This window comes from Carassius auratus, chromosome 16 (genome assembly GCF_003368295.1).
Source record: "Carassius auratus strain Wakin chromosome 16, ASM336829v1, whole genome shotgun sequence".
NCBI lineage: Eukaryota > Metazoa > Chordata > Actinopteri > Cypriniformes > Cyprinidae > Carassius > Carassius auratus.
In genome coordinates this window covers 24579901-24600203 of record NC_039258.1, presented here as the reverse complement: position 1 = coordinate 24600203, position 20303 = coordinate 24579901, and the positions used below count along the sequence as shown (strand labels likewise).

Here is a 20303-nt window from a genome sequence, read left to right as displayed (position 1 = left end):
CAAACAAAGGCTACTTTCTTTCTTAAAAAAATAAAAAAACCTGTGACGTCGTCTATGTTTGGTTAACGGCTTGAATATAATATTTTCCTCCCTCACAGTAATCCTAGTTTGTTTACTCTCATCTCTCAACAAGTGTCTGACTCATGAATATTAATCATGTTGATTATTTGTGTGAGCTGATTTTCTTAAATCAAAATGTGAATGGTAATAGTTGAGTGCATTTCCACATGATTTCAGAATAGACCCTTGTGTGGGAGATATGACCAATACTGTTCTTCTTAAATCTGTTTACCATCTTTATATTCTTCTTTGTGAATGTATCTCTATCCATCTTGTATCAGTAACTTTTAATACTGTGCTATATGGATCTATTTAACGGCCATTGGCAGGTGTGGCAAAGAATTAGTTTTAGTCCATTGTATGATAGGTGGCAGTGATTTTGAGTTTGCTGTGCACTTGAATCCATTGATATCAGTGGGAACAGAGTAAAACACCACTGTCTGCGAAGTTTGGTCACAATTGCAAGTGATGTATTCATGTTATAGATGTTTGATGTTGTTTACTTTATTTTTTTGTAAAAACTATTGGCAACCATTGACTGGGATTTGATTATAACTTTTTTCTTGACCAAATGAAGCTCCTCCAGCGAGCAGTCTTTGTGTTCAGGTTATTGTGGCATATAGATCCTGGTACTGTGGGAAAACTGAACTAAGTAAATTGTGTTTCTGTTTTGAATCAATCTATGGTTTGGTATTGATTAGCCATTAACTGTCTTGGCATGTTTTCGATTGTGAGCGGTTGTTTTCCAGCATGTCCTTGAGCACAGAGCCATTTATAATGACCCTCTGTGACTGCATTAATATCCCAGCAGTTTATATCCCTGGGATCTGACTTCAGTGCTGTGACCATAGACCGGTCCCTGGGATCTGAGGGCCATCTCTCTCTGATGAACAGCCGATCGACAGGAGCAGTGTTCATCCTCACATCCGGCTCACCGCCTCTCCCTCGTCTGGGAAGGGAAAGTGTTGCATACCAATGTTGATAAGAGCCTGATTGGAGGTGAACTGAATGCTGGCTTGGGTTAATCGTTCAGATGAATTTCTCCTTGTGTGAGAGCGCTTGATGCACACTGAGAGTAAATGTAACTGTGGACAGCACGTTCATCTCTAGAGATGACCACTGCTTCATGTCCACCTGTTGTGTACCCTAACACCTCATCACCATCGTTCTCTCACATCTGATGGTTTCACCGATGGGTGCTCTAGCTGAGCCAGTATGTGAGAGATCCTCACTTTAGATTTGAGCAAAACAGGGAATTCAACAAAGAACCTGTTGAAATGAAGTTTAGTGCAGTGAGCAACAGGCATGGACCAGTATGAGATACTGACGGTATGATAAGATTATCACAGTTTCACAGTCTCCAGAGTATGAGAGCGGAGCGAGGAGTGAAGCGTTGAGGTTTTCACTCGCTCTGAAAACGCTTCGCTACTGCTTCACCACGAGCACAAATTATACCAACTCCACATTTAAGCATAATTAGTTAGCTTGACCGATAAGTGTATCACATACGAAGGTTAAACTGGAAGAGTGCGGGAGGTTAAAGCATGTTGTAAGTTGTACAGTTTGTTAATCTCTGCTGGAAACTAATGTGCTGTTATATTGCTGCACACAGACAGAGCGCACAAGCTCACACACAATGTACAGATCACACGCATACATTCAGGAATAAAGAAGGGAAGAGTTACAGGATAGTGTTTCTACAGTAAATATTCTCAGCAGCTCTATAGTAGAATAAGATGTTGCACAGACAGCAAATTAATCATTTAATTACACTTGGGCTAATTGTAGTGTTCCAGTAAACCATGTTAAAACTATTCTTCTAGTATTATGCACTTATTTTTCTTTAATATAATTTCTGAACAGAACTTAGCTTTCTTTTTCAAGCATAGTGAAATCACTAATAATGATTTTGATTCTAAGTATGTCCTGATCTCCTGTCCTGCTGTGTGTGTGTGAGATCGCATGTCTCTGACCTCAGAGTAGTCTGACCGTCCGGTGTGTCCTTGCTAACCTCCGCTAAACCCTCCTCCAAGTGTAAAACTGTACTGCTCACACCAGTTATTTTGGCCAGTACTTCTCAGCTAAATGTGTAGATCTTTCTTCTGTGCGGGTCGGTGCGTGAGAGTGATGTCACGAGAGCCATCTGCTGCTGTGAGAGAGACCCGAGGGGCTGATGGGAGTTTAAGCGCTCACAAACATGGATGAGGTCACGGATGGCCGTCTGTCGCTGCTCGTGTTGTCTGGTCATTTGTGGTCTGCTAGAGGTCAGATGATCATCCAGACTGCTGTTACCAATCCAGCACAACACAGCAAGCAGCGAGAAAGTCTTCAGAGAACATGTGATGTGAGCTAAACGTGTGTTCGATATACAGTGGATACAAGTCTGTTGCTTTCATTTCCTTCTCTGTTCTGGCCATGTGGTATTTTCCTCACTACACTGTTCTACCAATAGAAAAAAAGTGCTTTTATTAGCGGTTTATAACATTTTAGTTGCCATGCTGGATCATCTTTGATAATCTAACATCCTTTCCCAAACTCATCCTGCAGCTTGTATTTTTAAAGGGGGGGTGAAATGCTATTTCATGCATACTGAGTTTTTTACACTGTTAAAGAGTTGGATGCTAAATGCTAAACATGGACAAAGTTTCAAAAATTAAGTTGTACGTTTGAAGGAGTATTTTTGTTCCAAAAATACTCCTTCCGGTTTGTCACAAGTTTGGGAAAGTTTTTTTCGAGTATGGCTCTGTGTGACGTTAGATGGAGCGGAATTTCCTTATATGGGTCCTGAGGCACTTCTGCCGGAAGAGCGCGCTCCCGTATAGCAGAGCACTGAGAGCACAACAGACTTCACTGATCAGAGCCAGAGCGTCGCCAAATGTCACAAAAGAAGTGTGTTTTTGGTTGCCAGGGCAAGACAACCCTGCACAGATTACCAAAAAGAGAAACAGCATTAAGGGACCAGTGGATGGAGTTTATTTTTACAGAGCATCAACGGAGTTGTGCAAGTGTTTGTGTTTGTTCCCTGCATTTCGAAGATGCTTGTTTTACAAACAAGGCCCAGTTTGATGCCGGATTTGCACATCGTTTATTTCTTAAGGATGATGCAGTCCCAACGAAAAAGGGTCACGATCGTGTGTTGGAACTGCAGGCGGTGTGTAAAACTGCTTCAAATATCTCTGCCTCCTTGTTAGTGCGTCCCCTCCCATGCCGGAGACCCGGGTTCGAGCCCCGCTCGGAGCGAGTCGTTGCTGCTGCTGCTCTCGTTCAGTTTCAGCCTCTGGATCTGATTCTGGATCATAAATAAACGCTGAATCTGACTGTTAGCCATGGTTTGTTTTGGATGATGGTTTTGTCCTCAAGGTAATGTCACAGCTTCCAAACGCTCTCAACACAAAAGCCTACTCGCGCTCGTGATTCTTTAGCTCCGCCCACACGTCACGCCTCCAGCCGCTCGTGTTTTTCCGGGAAAAATCAGTACGGACTATCTTTCTCTTATGAATATAATAAAACTAAAGACTTTTTGGATTTATGAAGGATGCAGTACTACTCTATAGGTACTCAAGATTAACAGGAGATTGAGTGAAAACGAGCATTTCACCCCCCCTTTAACACAACTTGACACAGATTGTGAGAGAATGCTGGTCAAAAATCATTCAAAGGCTTGATGAAGCACATCAACTGATTTGACAACTAAGACCCTGTGTAGAGAGTGATGCATCAGTTTGGGCAACCCAATTAAATTTTATAATGGAAACGCATTTACAGAATAAATTCCACCATGCACATCATAAAAAAATGTCATGTGACTGCGTTATGAGATGGGATAATATGACTAAGCTGCGGACTGATCTCATTCACCGCATCTATATTTTGTTTTGGTCATCCTTAAATGCCTGTCTGTCACCAAAATATTTCTGTATAAGTTATCTTAAATGATTGTGTTCCCAAACAGCAGGCATCCACTTTTAAAAGGATTGACCGCTTTTATTGGGTTAAAGCTGCTGTAGGGAACTTTTGACGCTCTAGCGGTTAATAAACAGAACTGCTTGCGTCTTGCTGAAGAACATCGTAGCCGGAACTACTTCTCTCTGTTTAGGTCTATGAAGAATCACAAAGGTACTGGGTTACTCCGCCGCGGTATCCCCGAAGCAATCTAAAATAGTCCGAATATAAACACTTATTATAGGTGCACCCTAGTGATTCAGGACAAGCTAAAAACACGGTTTGGAAAATGGATTCATGGTGTACTCGCTTATTATGTTCATTTTTCTACATTTTGAACACAAACAAAGTTACGGACCGCAGCTCTGATTGGTTGTTTCTTACCGGGAGCGATGGAGTTTCTGCAAATGGCAATAGGACACTGGGAGGAGCCAGAGGAGCTTGATTTATACACAGATTATCTGTCTCATATTCTACTGTCAGGACATAATGACAGGTTTAATAAATATGTAAAAAATATATATTTACAAAAGTTACCTACTGCGGCTTTAATCTGTAATGTCTAATCTCTCTGAAGCGCAAGTAATTTATTACATAATGATATTCAGTTGCTTCTAGTTTTCAGAGATATTTAATGCCAGTTCATCAGGAAGTGACCTTGTTCTCTTTGACTCGTTTAATGGAAACAGTGCTTTATTCGCATTATTCCAGTTTTGTGCATTAGTTGAATTCACATCTTTGGGTGGAAACATAGCCACTGGTACGTCATGAAGTGGTTGTTATAGAGCAAGGACTTCTTGTATATCAAAAGACCAATGGAATTTTGATTTCTCAGTTCATGACCCCTTTAATTTTCTTGAATCTTGTAGGGTAAGAGTATCATTTCAAAGTATATAATTTATCTGAAAATTAAATATATTTTTTATTTAATTTTACATTTCCATTTTCTTCATGAGCTTTATCTTAAGAAGTACTTGGCTGTGTTTGAAGTGTGATTAGTTCTTCTCATGCAGAAGAGTCGTCTGGTGATCGTCAGATCGTTAGCGTTTGTTTCTCATGATGCTAAAGTGTTTATGAGTTTGATTGGGATCCATGTGATGTGACGAGGCAGACACACAGGCTCTCAACTATTCACCTTTACTTCAGATGAATATTCAGATTTTAATCATTTGTGCATTTCAATATAAACATTAGATCTTTCAACTGAATTTCATTTCCTTCCTGCAGACACAAGCACAGGATGAAACAGTGAGGATATTCCTGTACGAGTCCGCTGTGTTTCGCTTTGTTTAGCTATTACATTAAATATTAATTGGGGTTAGACAATAGTAGTGCTGTAGCTTGTGTGTTGATTCAAAGTTATTCATGTTCTGTAGTGTCTGTGACTGTAAGAGGTAGGGGTGGGCAATATCGACATATTTAAAATATATAGAGATTTTTTTTAACACTATATGGTTTTTGACATATCAAATATATTTGTATGTTGTTTATATTTAATTCTGATTCGACCACTTTGCTTGTTTGTCTTCGGTGTTGTGCTCGCCCCCGCCTCCTTGCTTTTGTCTCGCGTGGCCTCGTCCTCAACCAGCCCGGAGGCTACAGAACCAGTCTCAAAAAAGACAACTGGCTCTAATATATGGAGATACTTCGGTTTTAAGGCGTAGGGCGATGTCTAATGTAGGGCCCTATGATTTCCGCGATACAGAAAACGTGGAGGGAACCTTGGAATCCAGTCATAAAAACTGAATTTACAGTTTAACGCGGAATGTCACTGAATTTGTCAAATTTTGAATGAATTAATCAAAAGTAGGTCATTGCACTCACATCAAATCACGAAATGAACTAATATCTGTAAATATTAAGCTGGAAAAGTCTATTTAAATATGAATCCTGCATGTTCTGCGTGTCTGTGTTAATGAATAAAGCAGAAGCGCGTCGTCCTTTATCACACACACTGAAGCACGCGTGACGCTCCGGTGATTTCTGACGTGAACACATGAACAACATCTCCAGAACTGCACTGAGAGTCACTCCATGAGCATCTGACCGTTTGATTTGAGTAAAACTAGCGTCATATATCACATCAGACTGTAGTATCACATACACAGAACTGTAACGGTAAACCCGTCAAAATAAAAGTATTTGCCAGAAATCTATTACTATTGTTCAGCAGAATGTTCATAGCCCACTACTACTACTATTAAAATTAAACGAACATAATTTAAGGAAAAATCACACAACATTTCTTCCATGTTTTAATTTTAATAGTAAATCCCCTTTGTTTGCCCAAAAAAAATTGCTTAATTTTCAATAATTAGAAGATAGATTAAATGAATGTTTTATGCTTTCATTTGATAACCAGAAGAATGTAAATACACAGAATTTCAGAGAGGAAAAACATTTTACATAAGGCTATTTTAAGAAAAAAAAAAACAAATTAAGTTGTTTTTATGCATTTACATAATTACACATTAAAATACAGAATTAGGTAACAATAAAACATGGTGAAGAAAAAAATTAAAACGCCTCATAGGGCTCTAAACATGTAATATTTGGCATATATTTTTGCAGTAGTTTTTGGGGGGTTATTGTTCCTGTAAAGATATCGAGATATATATTTTGCTCCGTCGCCCAGCCCTGCTAAGACGTCATTATGCTGAAATGCGATCTGAAGACACTGATGATCATTTTAGGGCCGTGACAATACACTCCTGCCGATTCAGTACTGTCCTGACACGTGTGCTGAGTCAATATTGTGATAGAGTATTTAGATTATTACAATTTATTATGAATTTTGTTTGTTTATTAAAGACTAGATAATGGGACATACTTGTTTATACCTTTAAAAGAGACTGTAAAAGATAAGTCATTATCAAACCATGCATCACATCTTTCTGAACATTTATTTCAGGAGCATACACAGTGTATATTTAAAGTTCCCTGAACCAACCTTGCATACTGTTCTGGAAGAGGTTTGATCCTTTCAGTGGACAGAGGAGAAATAAGAGCGAAGTATTCACCCAGGATCCTGTGTAGGATGAAAGCTGGCTCTCAGAGATGCCTTCTAGCACATGCATTCGTTCTGATGTCGGCTGTCTTTTTACCTCTTTCTTTTTGCTGACATTGTGTTGCATGTGCTTCCATTTTGACAGCCTACAAGAACCATCTTTAAAGGCTGATCAGTCAAATTCTGACATTGTTGAAGAATAGTAACAAAACCTGTTCAGCTGTAAGTGTGAAATGAAAGCTGGTTTGACCCGATGATTTGAACTCTTCTGCTTTGACCCAGTTTCAGGCCGCACACAAACCCATGCTCTCAGACACTTCCTCCGTGACCGATGAGCCCATCTCACACCTGCTGGTAATATTGTCTCCCGTGGGGAAAGATATTCCTTCCACTTTGTCAAAGCCACAATTTTGTGCTGTCGGTAAGCTGGACATTGGAGAGCATGCTGAGAACGGAGAGGTCTTTGGGGACGTATGATTTAGTGCTGTATGAAGGTCTTCTCACTCAGGCCTGATGCTCTCTGTCTTTCTAAGGAAATCATCTTTAGACCCATGAGGAACAATGCTTCAGGGTGCAGTGAGGTGAAAGCACCAAGGATGTGATGATAGAGCCTGTTTTGGTTGAGCAGGACAGAGATTGATTTGCTCTTTCCTCTGGAGATCTGCCAGAGCTTTGCTGTGATTTGCATCCACAGGGTTAATGATGATGTTCCAGATCCTTCTCTCTGTGAAACACAATATTCTGGTCAAACTTTTGGCAATAATAAAAATGAATGAAGACTGGGTTTTTGAGAGGAACAGACCAAATGTGAGTAGCTATGTCTGATTTGTGCACAATTCGTTATTTTCATAGTGGCTCAAAATAATTGACTAATCTCTAATCTCTAGAGCAGTCAATTTAATAAATACTTAATTTTTTTCCCCTAACACAGAGCTCTTATTTGATTTCACAATACTTGCTGTATTTTGAGCATATGTTATGTACAATATAATTATTTAAAAATTGCAGTCCCAGTTCATTGTAACTGCATTAAAAAACCAGACAGACAAGCCTACTTTTATGTTCCAAAGCAAGAAAAGGTTATACTTTTGGAACAACAGAAGAAATAACTACAGATCAAGACCGTTCTCTAGGTCACTCGAGACTTACACATGGGTTTCTATTGATATGGTTTCTACTGAAGTTCCTTCGACTGATAAACACATCCTGTTGGACTGTAGCTTTTATAATACTGCCAGAAAACACTTTATTCAGAAACATTGGCCTATAAATGGATTTTGTAATGTATTTTAGATATTTTGTCTTATGTCAAGTTAAAAGTTTTATGTAATTAAAAATTCTATGGATGAAGATGCTGACCTTGTGCTGATCATGTAAATAGCCTTGATGCTAACATGATGTTAAAAAATAATGAAAGTAACTAACAAACGGATAGGAATAGTTCACCCAATAATGTAAATTGTCATTATTAGGTCACGTGAACGTCAGGAAGTAAAGCATAGGACTGATGGGTTACTTGTTTGTTTGGATGGCGTCCCGAATGGAAAGGTCATCTCTGGTAACTGAGACTGTGAAGATGATTGAAGACTGTGGGGATGGTCCTGACATATGGTAATGGTGCTGTGCTGTCCCACCGCTGGCAATCCCAACACCAGTTAAATTAGACAACAGCTGGTGTCTTTCTTTAATGCTTGGTCTGTTTGCGGAGTCAACGGACAGGTGTACTTTTTATTCAAATCTCTCGCTGTCTGAATATGACCTGTCAGCACTTCACAAACAAAAACATAATCATATACGCAATGGCTTTGAAATGGCATGTAAATATTTGCAGTAGCTGTTATTGTTCCCTGTCCTCAACAGCAGTTTTGTCACAATATCAAAGGAGAGAGAGAGATACAGAGAGAGATAAAGAGAGAGAGAGAGACAGAGAGAGAGACCTAAGCCCCTTTCACACCGCCATTCCGGTAAATACACTGGTAAAGATTTTGCACTTTCACACTGCCAGTGATGACCCGGGATATGTGCGTGTGTTCACACACAACCCGTAAAGATCCCATAACGACACGTGACATCAGGGTTCGACGTCTAATGTACGCTCGAAAACACTAGGCACATTATACTTTCACTGAAGCAAGCGAACGATCTCGGCGTCAGCGCAGAAAGTGAGGAACTATCTGATCTCTGCTTCATTACAGTTTGAACATATTTTTTTGTCGCGAACGTTGATCTTCCTTCCTTCAAAACAGTCGGTAAAAGAGTCGCGTGATAACTTGCATCATCACTTCCACACAGCATTAGATCTGGCTTTTGTTCACACAGCGCTTGTCCCGGGTTGAATCTGCTAATGTTACTAGGTCCCCGACCCGGGTTCAATGCCGGAATCAATCCCGGGACATGTTTGCTTTCACACAGAAGACGACCCGGCAATATTCTGGCAATCTGCCGGGTCCGACGTGCGGTGGAGAGAGAGAGAGATGCTGAAGTGCTGTGATGCTTTATGACTGCAATTGATCAGATCATGAAATCATCAGAAACCAAGTTTCTTCTGCCAGTATTGGGGGTGAATTTTTGATGCAAAGTTGACATAAGCAGTAATTTTAGATCTCAAACAAAGAAAACATCCCCAAATGGCAGATGGTTTTGTAAAATGTACATACAAATGGTCCATGAAGTCCATTTCCCCTTTGTTTATATAACAGGAAGCTGAATCAGCAAACGTGTGTTTGAGAGTGTAGTTGTCATTTTTAGCTGTACTGTATTGATCAGTAATCTAGTGAAATAGACATTTTATTGTAGTAGAAATGCTCATAAATTAGCCAAAAAGTCCAGTGATGTGCACAGCTTTCTGTGAGGGGTCAGGTTTGAACAGTGAATCTCATTAAACGGATGTGTGTGTGTCTGAGACGAGCTCACTATAGTGTGCTCTAAAGTGTGTGTGATGTTGCTGGTGACTGACCGCTGTGGGCAGATGTCCTTCTGCTGCTCCACGTTACTCAGCTGTCCATCTGCATTCATTAAAAATAATAATACCAATCATATTAATGGCAGATTTCTTTATGCATGTATGTATATTAGGGATGAAACGATTACCGTATTTCCGGACTATACGTGACACTTTTTTTTCATAGTTTGGCTGGTCCTGCCGCTTATAGTCAGGTGTGACTTATTTATGAAAAATTAATTTGACGTGAACCAAGAGAAATGAACCAATAGAAAACATTACCGTCTCCAGCCGCGAGAGGGCGCTCTGTGCTGCTCAGTTCTCCAGTAGTCTACACTGAAGACATACAGCGCCCTCTCACGGCTGGAGACGGTAATGTGAGCTATTGGTTCTTTGTTCTGAATAAATGCGACTTATGTTTTTCCTTGTCATGACGTATTTTTGGACTGATACGACTTATATTTAGGTACGACTTATAGTCCGAAAAATACGGTTACCAAGGAAACGCTTTAAGCTCCACCTGCTGTGGTGTTCACAAGTGCTTTGTTTACAGCGGTTACCAAGGAAACGCTTTAAGCTCCACCTGCTGTGGTGTTCACCAGTGCTTTGTTTACAGCGGTTACCAAGGAAACGCTTTAAGCTCCACCTGCTGTGGTGTTCACAAGTGCTTTGTTTACAGCGGTTACCAAGGAAACGCTTTAAGCTCCACCTGCTGTGGTGTTCACAAGTGCTTTGTTTACAGCGGTTACCAAGGAAACGCTTTAAGCTCCACCTGCTGTGGTGTTCACCAGTGCTTTGTTTACAGCGGTTACCAAGGAAACGCTTTAAGCTCCACCTGCTGTGGTGTTCACAAGTGCTTTGTTTACAGCGGTTACCAAGGAAACGCTTTAAGCTCCACCTGCTGTGGTGTTCACCAGTGCTTTGTTTACAGCGGTTACCAAGGAAACGCTTTAAGCTCCACCTGCTGTGGTGTTCACAAGTGCTTTGTTTACAGCGGTTACCAAGGAAACGCTTTAAGCTCCACCTGCTGTGGTGTTCACAAGTGCTTTGTTTACAGCGGTTACCAATGTGCATAAGACTGTACTTTACAAACAAAATTGTTGCTACTTTATACAGAATGAGCATACAGTTTTTCACAGAACTGATTAAAGACAGTGGGAGACAGCACTCATTTGAACTAAATATCAGAGAGAGTGACAGAGATACAGTAGAAACAGTATGTGTGGTTTTGTATTAAACAATGACCCAGATCACGAGATACATTTATTAGCCTTAGATTAAGGGAAGCTTGGGAAATGAGAGCATCCAAGAACCTTGTGAATGCTATGGATTTTTTAAAAATATTTATAATGTTCTTTAATGTTATCCATTTTTTGTGGCTCTTTTTTTTTAAAGTATCTGTTCAGGCATGGCTTAGGCACCGAAACAGTTTAAAAAGTATAGATGTGGCACCAGTATCGTTAAAAACCCAATCGCTTCCCAACCCTAGTGTTTATATATTTATGCGTCTCAATAAATTAGAATGTTGTGGAAAAGTTTTTCAGTAATTCAACTCAAATTGTGTAACTCGTGTAGTAAATAAATTCAACGCACACAGACTGAAGTAAGTTAGTCTTTTGGTTCTTTTAATTGTGATGATTTTGGCTCACATTTAACAAGAACCCACTGATTCACGATCTCAACAAATTAGAATATGGTGACATGCCAATCAGCTAATCAACTCCAAACATCTGCAAACGTTCCCTGAGCCGTCAAAATTAACATAAGTATATATGTGTCCTGTAGGAAGCCACACATTCCTCTGAGCACCACTGCCGTTATACTTTTCCTGTAAATGCAATATAACATCTGTTAGTGCAGGTATTGGAAATTATTTCATGGCTCATCAAGTGTGCAGTTTCACGAAGGAACCTAAAAGCATGATCAAATAAGAAATAAAATGGTTAAACCGACAGAACACGCTTGCATGTGTGCGCTAGAGCCACTGCTGTGAGCCTCAGGATGCAGGTTATATTTAATAATTCCTTATGGAGACTGAATGAAGTGTTTAAGATCAGAGGAGACGCCTGAATAACCACTCCATCCAGTGCTACGAGAAGAGTAGGAGAAAATACCAGGAAAAGGGTTTCAGACGAGTGCGAGGATGCAGGCGGATGCTGTCAGAGTCAACATTTACTGGTTTAATGACTTGAAACTCTTAAATGATCTCGTTTTAGGCATGATTGAGCTGTTGGGAAATGGTCATCATGGTTTATTGTGGTTTATGGGTTGGAGGATCTCTGACCGCCTGACCCAGCACGTTTCCTCCACTGAATCCCATATGTCCTGCTGTGATTCTAAAGAGACAGGCCTGACTGGTTTTACTGCGCTGGCAAGCGTTATGAAGCGTTATGAAGCGTTATGAAGCGTTATGAAGCTTTATGAAGTGGGACGTCCTGGAGCTGTTTGCAGATGCAGTTAATGCAGTGGAGTGTGTCCGAAACGCTGCTCCGCTTTCCCAAGGTCACAGAGGATTGGGCTGGTCAGAGACGAGCGTAGTGTAGTGACCCGCTCGGGAATGAATGAGAGGCTCCTAGATCTTCAGTTTAAATGTGAGAGAGATGTTTGACAGCAGTAAAGCAGCATAAAGCCGGTCTGTTTCATAACCCCGTGCTGAACTGAGCTTATGTGTGTTATGAGTAACATCAAAGATGTGTAAGAGAGGTTTATGAGTGCTTTTACTTTAACACAGATCATCTGCTGCAGGAAGACATGGGAATTAATCAGAGAGTTCCTCACTAACCGTTCTCTCATTAAATCATTAGTGGGCTTTCTTATTTCTGAAATGTGTTTGTTTGGATATAGCAGGTACAGTAATCTGTTCGGGGAATCTTGTCATTTGGTACATTATCATAACTATAAAAGATGAACATGTGACTACAGTCCAAACTATGAAAATCATCATCATTTGAGGTCGCCTGTGTCGATCAGTGTTGGATTTGATTTTGAGAGTGAATTAAGGTTTAGTTTTGACTCTGTTCTTCATTTAAAGTGATTGTGTTACTTCAGAAGACATTGTTACTGTAAAATGGAGACCAGATCAGTTTTCATCAATCTCTTACCTGTACACCTTTCTTTAATAAGTGTGGGAGAGCAGCGCATGGGTTTATGGGTAACCCGTGTGTGTCCATCCCTCCGTATGTGACTGATTTATGCAGGAGGATCTCCAGGACCCCCGCAGCACCAGATCACATAAACAAACTGAAATCGTGCACGGGTCGAGTGGAGGTGTGGAGACACCTGGGAGCAATAGAAGAAGAGGACTTGGGGACAAAGAGCATTCATAACACAACTTTAATCAGATTTTATGATTCGCTGTAAATTATGTCTGGTGGCTTCTGCTGGCCTCTTCTAGAAGTCTTGAATGTTCAAGTGAAGGCTGATGTGCTGCTTGTGGAGACGCTGATCAGGGCTTTGTGTCTCCTCTGGATGACCTCAGGGTTCAGGAGCAGACCTGGGTTTATATGACGTCCATCACTACCTGTGTGGTGTTTGGAGCAGGTGATGGATTATATCTTCAGGCTGCAGACATTATATTCAGCGTCAGGAGGCTAGTTCCTCTCTGTGTTCGTGTGTTTTTGTCCGTTTGTGCAGGACGCTGATGTTTGTCTCCACACCTCAGTGTTCAACAGTATTCTTGTCCAGCTTCTGAATGGAATTTCAAATGATCAGAGTTTATGAATTTCACATCAGTGTATTTTTAATTCTGTTCTTTATGAGCTATATTTGTCCATGAAGAGTCTCCTGTTGTGTCTGGTAGTGACGTGAACCTCGTCCTCATCACAGGTCACGTCTGTCCACGAAACTGTGAGACGTGACCCTCAGGAAGAACGCTTGCCCTCAGCTTCTGGCTTCATAAAACACCTCTGATTGAAGACAAGTATCGCAGGACAGATGTAATTGACCTTCTCTCTGAATGCATTAAGGGTTGGCACACTTGTGACCTGCTTCAGGAGGGTGTTTATGGTCCGTTTGGACAGATTGCAGATCGCTGCTGTGGGTTCCCCAGTTGACTGTTGATTGTCTGAGAGTTTATTTCAGTGTGAAGTGAGCCCACAGAGAGCAGACACATGTTCCTCGGTCTGGAGCCGGTCCATCTGAACACCTGGGAGTCCAGCAGGAGTGTATTGTAGATTTCTTCTGTCTTCTCCTCCCGGGCTGTGATGGTTATTAGGCTTGGGGCTCGGTGCTGAGGGACGCAGGGGTGTAATGGACCCCGCAGCAGGTGAAGTGTAACACAGGGCTTAAAGTTCTCCGGCACTGGGATGGATCTCCGCCATGCAGCCATCGGCTTGTGGTATGAGCACAGCTTTCACTCTCAACCAAACTAACATTATTTGCTCTTATAAATATGAGACACGTGTAATATTATTCCGTTGTGGAGTCGCTGATGAATGGAGAAGCACGAAATGTAGAAAAATCTGTGAGGCCCGAAGGTTAGAGATGTCCATCTAGCACATATTATATAAGAAAACTAATTGGAAAGCAGCGGAGCTTTGTAGACCGCTCAGAGTAATAGGGCCATCTCCATAAGAATGATATGATCAGGACAAATTCACCTGGAGCTTAGAAAAGGTCCTGTTCACACACGATCTATTAATGGTGTGAAAGGGGCTAAACTCTTCTGAAGTGATTAATGACAACGTTTTCATTTTGGGGTGGAGTGTATAAATATATTAAATTAAATTTACGCATTTAGCAGACACTTTTATCCAAAGCGACTAACCCTAACCCTTAACTAACACGTGTTCCTTCGGAATAAAACCCTCAACCTTTTGTGCTAGATCACATATTAAAGTTGGTTATGTTCATATTATTTATACGCATAACACATTATGTATTGTTGTTCTATAAAACCTTGTAATTCCATAGTTTTGATATTTTAAGCAAATTATAAATAAATAAATTAATGCTATATATATATTCATATTAAAGCCTGGTTTTCACTTCGGTCTGTTTGTTACTAAAAAATATCAGATTACTCAATTGTCTAAATAATCAGTAGATTACTTGATTGCCAAAATAATCATTGGTTGCATCTCTAGATTAGTTAAAATATTTCTAAATACAACTGCATTGTTTTATCTTTTTCTAATTAAAAGACACAAATGTTGTCATTGAAAATGTCTTAAAAATAGCATTTAAATACTGTCTTGTAGTGAACCAAGCACTGTATTTGGTCTCCTCTCTCTGTATCGTCACAGCTCTAGTGTTGGTAAACTGTGATATAGCTCATGATTATCTGAGTGTATGATACAGCTTTCACTCTTCAGGTCAACCATATCGTCACAAACACACACGTAATAATTGTTTGAATGAGGAAAGCAATAACTTTGCCATAGTATCCTTTCAATTGTTATAGAACAGACCTCACCACGTCCCCCCCGCTGGAAAGAAGTCCAGACTTTGATTTGATGTTTTGTTTTAACCCCAGGGCGTCCCATCGTCCCCTCACAGTGCCTCAGTTTGTTCAGTTCACCACACTCATGAACTAATCTGGCAAGAGACAACGATCCCTCACATGAAGTAACAGCCTTGTTCAACTACTGTCATTACTCATCACATACAAACAGAAAGACTGTACAAATACACTGATATTCTGCCGCAGGACGGTCAGAATCACCAAGACTCCTCTATGAGGCTCAGAGATTAATAGTTCCAGCTCTTGAAGTGTGACGTGCTTTCTGTGCGGCTCTGTGTTTACTGCAGTTCCTGTGATAAGATGATCAACAGACATGCACTTACTCATGAAAGGAGATGATTAATGCTTGTTTTAATTCACACAAGACCAGTGGAATAAAAGTGATCACTGCTTGAAGAGCGAGATCGTTTTGTGTTTGGAAGAGGCCTGGCTTGCTTGTTTTATCCATCTTAAGTGTTTTATTATTGCTATTTAAGCTTCAGATTATTCAGGCTGTACTTGAAGAGAGGTTTGAAATAGGACCGTCATGATCATATTTTGGCTGAGTTGTCATACAGATTGACATGTCACAAATAATTATTTTTATTGAAGAGCTTAGAAGAATTAAAGCATTACTCTGAAGTTATACATTTGAACTAGATGTAAAGGCTTCCAGCAGCGGCAGGTTTCCATGTACGTCACATTTACTCACAATTTGCACACATTCTTGATTTTGTGTCTAATATGCAGTTTGTTTTGCTTATGTCACATTCACACATTTCATAATAATGAATCACATTGCATGTAATTTAATGTAAGTGATATTGGCTGTTTTCTGTTTTCCGCAGCATCACTGGAGATAACTGGCAGTGGTTTATCATTCCCTTTCTGAAAAACATAAAAAACAGCAGCAAACATTCCTCACAGCAGTGATGGTCAGTCTCTTTGATGACCATTGACCATTTGAAGCTGCCACAGACGTAACATTTCACCAGAGAGAGCTGGATTAATGAACGGCTGTGTGTGTGTGTGTGTGTGTGTGTGTGTGACGCTGACACGGCGCTGTGTACGAGTGTGTTTTGGCCGTTGGTGGTGGAACGTCTTTTGTGACTCAGATAAGGACGGTTGCAGTGAGTTCATTCAACCGAAGACAGATTTTACCCAAAACTGCCTCTGCGATTGTCTGAGCTCCAGCCTACAGGCAAATATATGCAAATGACTTCTGGAGAACATCTGTGAGTGAGAGAGAAAGTGTGTGTGTGTGTGTGCTGGTATTCACTACGTTGTGAGGATGAAATGTCCCAAAAGGAAAGTCATTTCTGTCAATTTGGATCTTCTGGGGGCATTTTTTGGTCCTGTGAGGAAGAAAAGCTTGTAAATCACAGAGTGGAGTGAAACGCCTGTAGTTTTGTGTGATGGCCAGGTAAACCATTATTCCTATGGAGAATCCCCATAACCTGTGTGTGTGTGTGTGTGTGTGTGTGTGTGTCTCTCTCAGTGGAATGGTGGGAATTGACTCTTTGTAAATCTGGTTAATAATGAATCCTGTTGAACTTGAGGTTTGTTTAAAATTTTACTATGCAAATATTTTTCCTGAGAGTCCGTTGGGTCGCTCCAGATCTCTCCAGGTTATGTAAGTGAATGTTTTCGCTCGTTGAAAACACAGTTCAGTGTTCATTCACTCAGGTACGTCTGGAGACCTGGACCAGGTGTTTTACACACTCCTCTTCTCGTTCCTCCTCGTGTCCAGACACATACAGCTGTGTTCCCCGGGAAAGAGCTCCAAAGAGTGGTTTAGACTCAATCAAGGGATAAACTTGTTCACATTCACTGCATGCAGAGACACATCTCCGTTTAGGATTTCAACAATATGAAAGTGAATAAATTCTTCATATCTTTAAAGCGGCACAGTTATTATTTATTTATAATAACTGTGCTGATCTGCTGTACTAGAGATGTCTGCAGTTACACAAGTGAAATCCTTGATTTGGGCGTCGTGGTGTGGTTCACTAAAACAATCACAAACTCATAACGGTCCTTGTGAGTGAGTGTGTGTGTGTGTGTGTGTGAGAGAGAGAGAGAGAGAGAGAGAGTGCGTGTGTGTGTGTGTGTGTGTGTGTGTGTGTGTGAGTTCAGACAGCAGGTCACCTGTGAAACACACCTGTAAAGCAGCATTATATGATGTCACAGATCTTATTAAAGTGGTTTGTGCTGCAGTTCACACAATCATCTCTAACTCTTCATTCTAAATATTCTGACCTGACATACACATGGAAATATGAGAGTTCAGTTAAAGATTGAGTGATCACGCTGATCTGTTCTGTGCTGTGACTCTCACACACTGACTCTGAGTATCAGTAATAACAAGAGCTGATCGAGTCAGTGGAGTCTGTGCACTGTTCACGTTACACATACACAGCAACAGAGTAAGTCACAGTGTAGAGTCATAGATTGAGTCTCTGCAGACATGATGATTATTACTGAGGGTATTTGACTGAAGGAACCGTTTTCCTGCTCTAGTGATCATTACTCTTCTCACGGCAGGGAGGTCAATGTTTCTGTGTTAAACCCATAGTATTGTATAGAATATACACCAGTGTTGTTATGAGTATGCCAGTAATGTGTGATGGCGTCAGTAATATTAATAACTGTTTCTGTGTCTGCAGAGAACCCCTCTGATGCTGATCTGTGGCTGCTGAACAGCTGCACAGTCAAGAACCCTGCAGAAGATCACTTCAGGAACTCCATCAAGTACGTTTCTCTGCATTACGTGTTTATGGCCTGGAGAAATAACGCATGCATGTCTGACTTTATATTAGCTCAGAAATTCTTATGTTAATGTTAGATATCTTCATTATTGAAGGCCATCCGTTACCAGCTGCTGTCATCACTGTTCCCAGATCAGCTTCATCTGTGAGTAGTGAAGGCAGTGAAGAGCATCATGATGAGGGGATCATAACCCTAACCCTAACCCTGTCTGTGAACAGACACTCGCTGCAGGCATCACTCATCCGTGTCCTTGATTAGTTTAGACCTTAGTGACTGAGAGACAAATGCTGCACACTGTACACCAAAAACATGTAGCTAGACGAGCAGAGATGGGACCATTACTACTAATGGAACTGTGTGTGTGTGTGTGTGTGTGTGAGAGAACTCCATCAGTTCACTGCAGTTTCACTAGAGGCTCATGTTCCTGTTCCAGCAGCACTTCCTCTCAAGCCCCTTTCACACTGCACGTCAGACCCGCAATATTCCCGTAACATTGCCTGGTCGCCTTCTGTGTGAAAGCAACCACGTCCCGAAATTGATTACCGAATCAAACCCGGGTCGGGGACATAGTAACATTGCGGTAATCGATCCGGAACGAGCGCTGTGTGAACAAAAGCCAGATCTAATTCCGTATCGAAGTGATGACGCGCGTTATCCCGCGACTCTTTTACCAGCTGTTTTGAAGGAAGATCAACATTCGCGACGAAAACATATGTGCAAACTGTAATGAAGCAGAGATCAGTTAGTTCCTCACTTTCCGCGCTGACGCAGAGATCGTTTGCTTGCTTCAGTGAAAGTATAATGTGCCAAGCGTTGTCGACTCGTACATTACACGTCACGCGCTGATGTCACGTGTCGTTACGGGATCTTCAAGGGTTGTGTGTGAAAGCACGCACATATACCGGGTCATCACTGGCAGTGTGAAAGTGCCAAATCTAGCGACCAGGGAACAATTACAGGAACACTTTACCCCTGTATTTGCCGGAATGGCAGTGTGAAAGGGGCTTCAGAGTGTGACCTTTGACCCTCGTTGATTTAAGTAAAAGTGCTGAGGTTAAAAGAGCGCGATCTGTGCATGCTGAGAGCAGGGCATGCTGGGTTTCTTCCATTGTAATCACCTTGTGATTAATTCTGTTAAGAGGATCTTTAACTGTTCCTGAGAGCATGCAAACACTGACCCTCTCACTGCTGCTGTATTCAAGCATCTGAAGTGTTCATCGAGACACTGATTCACACTAGGGCTGTCAACGAATATTCTAAATTCGAATATGTATTCGAATAGTTTAAAAAAAAAAACGAATTTCGAAGGTGAAAATTAATATTCAAATAAAAAAAAATGTGGAAAAAAGGCCCGCAGTAGTAGAGGCGTGGCTGTCTGCTTTGTGAGTGTGTGCTAGCGCCTGAGGCTTCAGGGACAGGTCACAGGGGTCACACTGTCTGGCACAGCATCACTGCTGAAAGTTTACGCTTCATGGAAGATGGCAGCGAGTGCAGAGCCCAACTCGACCACAGCAGAGAAAATGAGGTAAAATTGTTGACCCCCGAGATAAAGTTGTATGCAAGCTATTTAAGATACAGTTAGCATACCATTCGACCACTAGCAACATGAGGTCACATCTCAAAAATGTGCACCCAAAGGAGCATGGCATAATGTGTGGAGCTCCAGCTAAACAGTCACGTCTTGACGCTTAACATTACACTGCATCGCCCGCCGTAAGCTCTTTGTCTGCAACACGACGAGGCCATAACGGATAAATTAATTTCGTTCAGTAAGGACATGAGACGGATCAGTATCGCGGATGGGGCAGGCTTCAGGGAGTTCTGTCAAGCAATGGATCCGAGGTTTGATTATTTATCGTTTCATGTCAAAGAAAAGTTCCACGTTTACCACAGCACAGCTCGCTCGGAGCATTCAATGTCAGTTCTATATGCTGTAAAACTTCAATTAATATTAATAATATTTGTTTCAATCACTGAATGAAGCCTGCTATATTTGGGACAACAGTCGCGACCTTAAATTGCTTGCACAGAAATGTGTTTGTTCATTTAAACCATTATGTGCAGAGAACGTGAGGGTGAGAGAGCGTGAGGTCTGCAGTCTTGGACATTAGTTGATTTCCTTGTTTTTGTGTAGGTAATACGTT

The 20303-nt window shown here is 41.1% G+C and overlaps 1 protein-coding gene across 1 annotated transcript in view; it reads left to right on the top strand.

Annotated features, from left to right (window-relative positions):
* The first annotated feature begins 18001 nt into the window (after nt 1-18001).
* The window catches only part of LOC113116593 (threonylcarbamoyladenosine tRNA methylthiotransferase-like), a 157639-nt gene continuing 155337 nt past the window's right edge, over nt 18002-20303 (top strand). Inside the window, exon 1 of the mRNA XM_026284832.1 lies at nt 18002-18141. Within this exon, the coding sequence (XP_026140617.1) occupies nt 18017-18141 (125 nt within the window). The 5' untranslated portion in view covers nt 18002-18016. The remainder of the gene's footprint in view (nt 18142-20303) is intronic.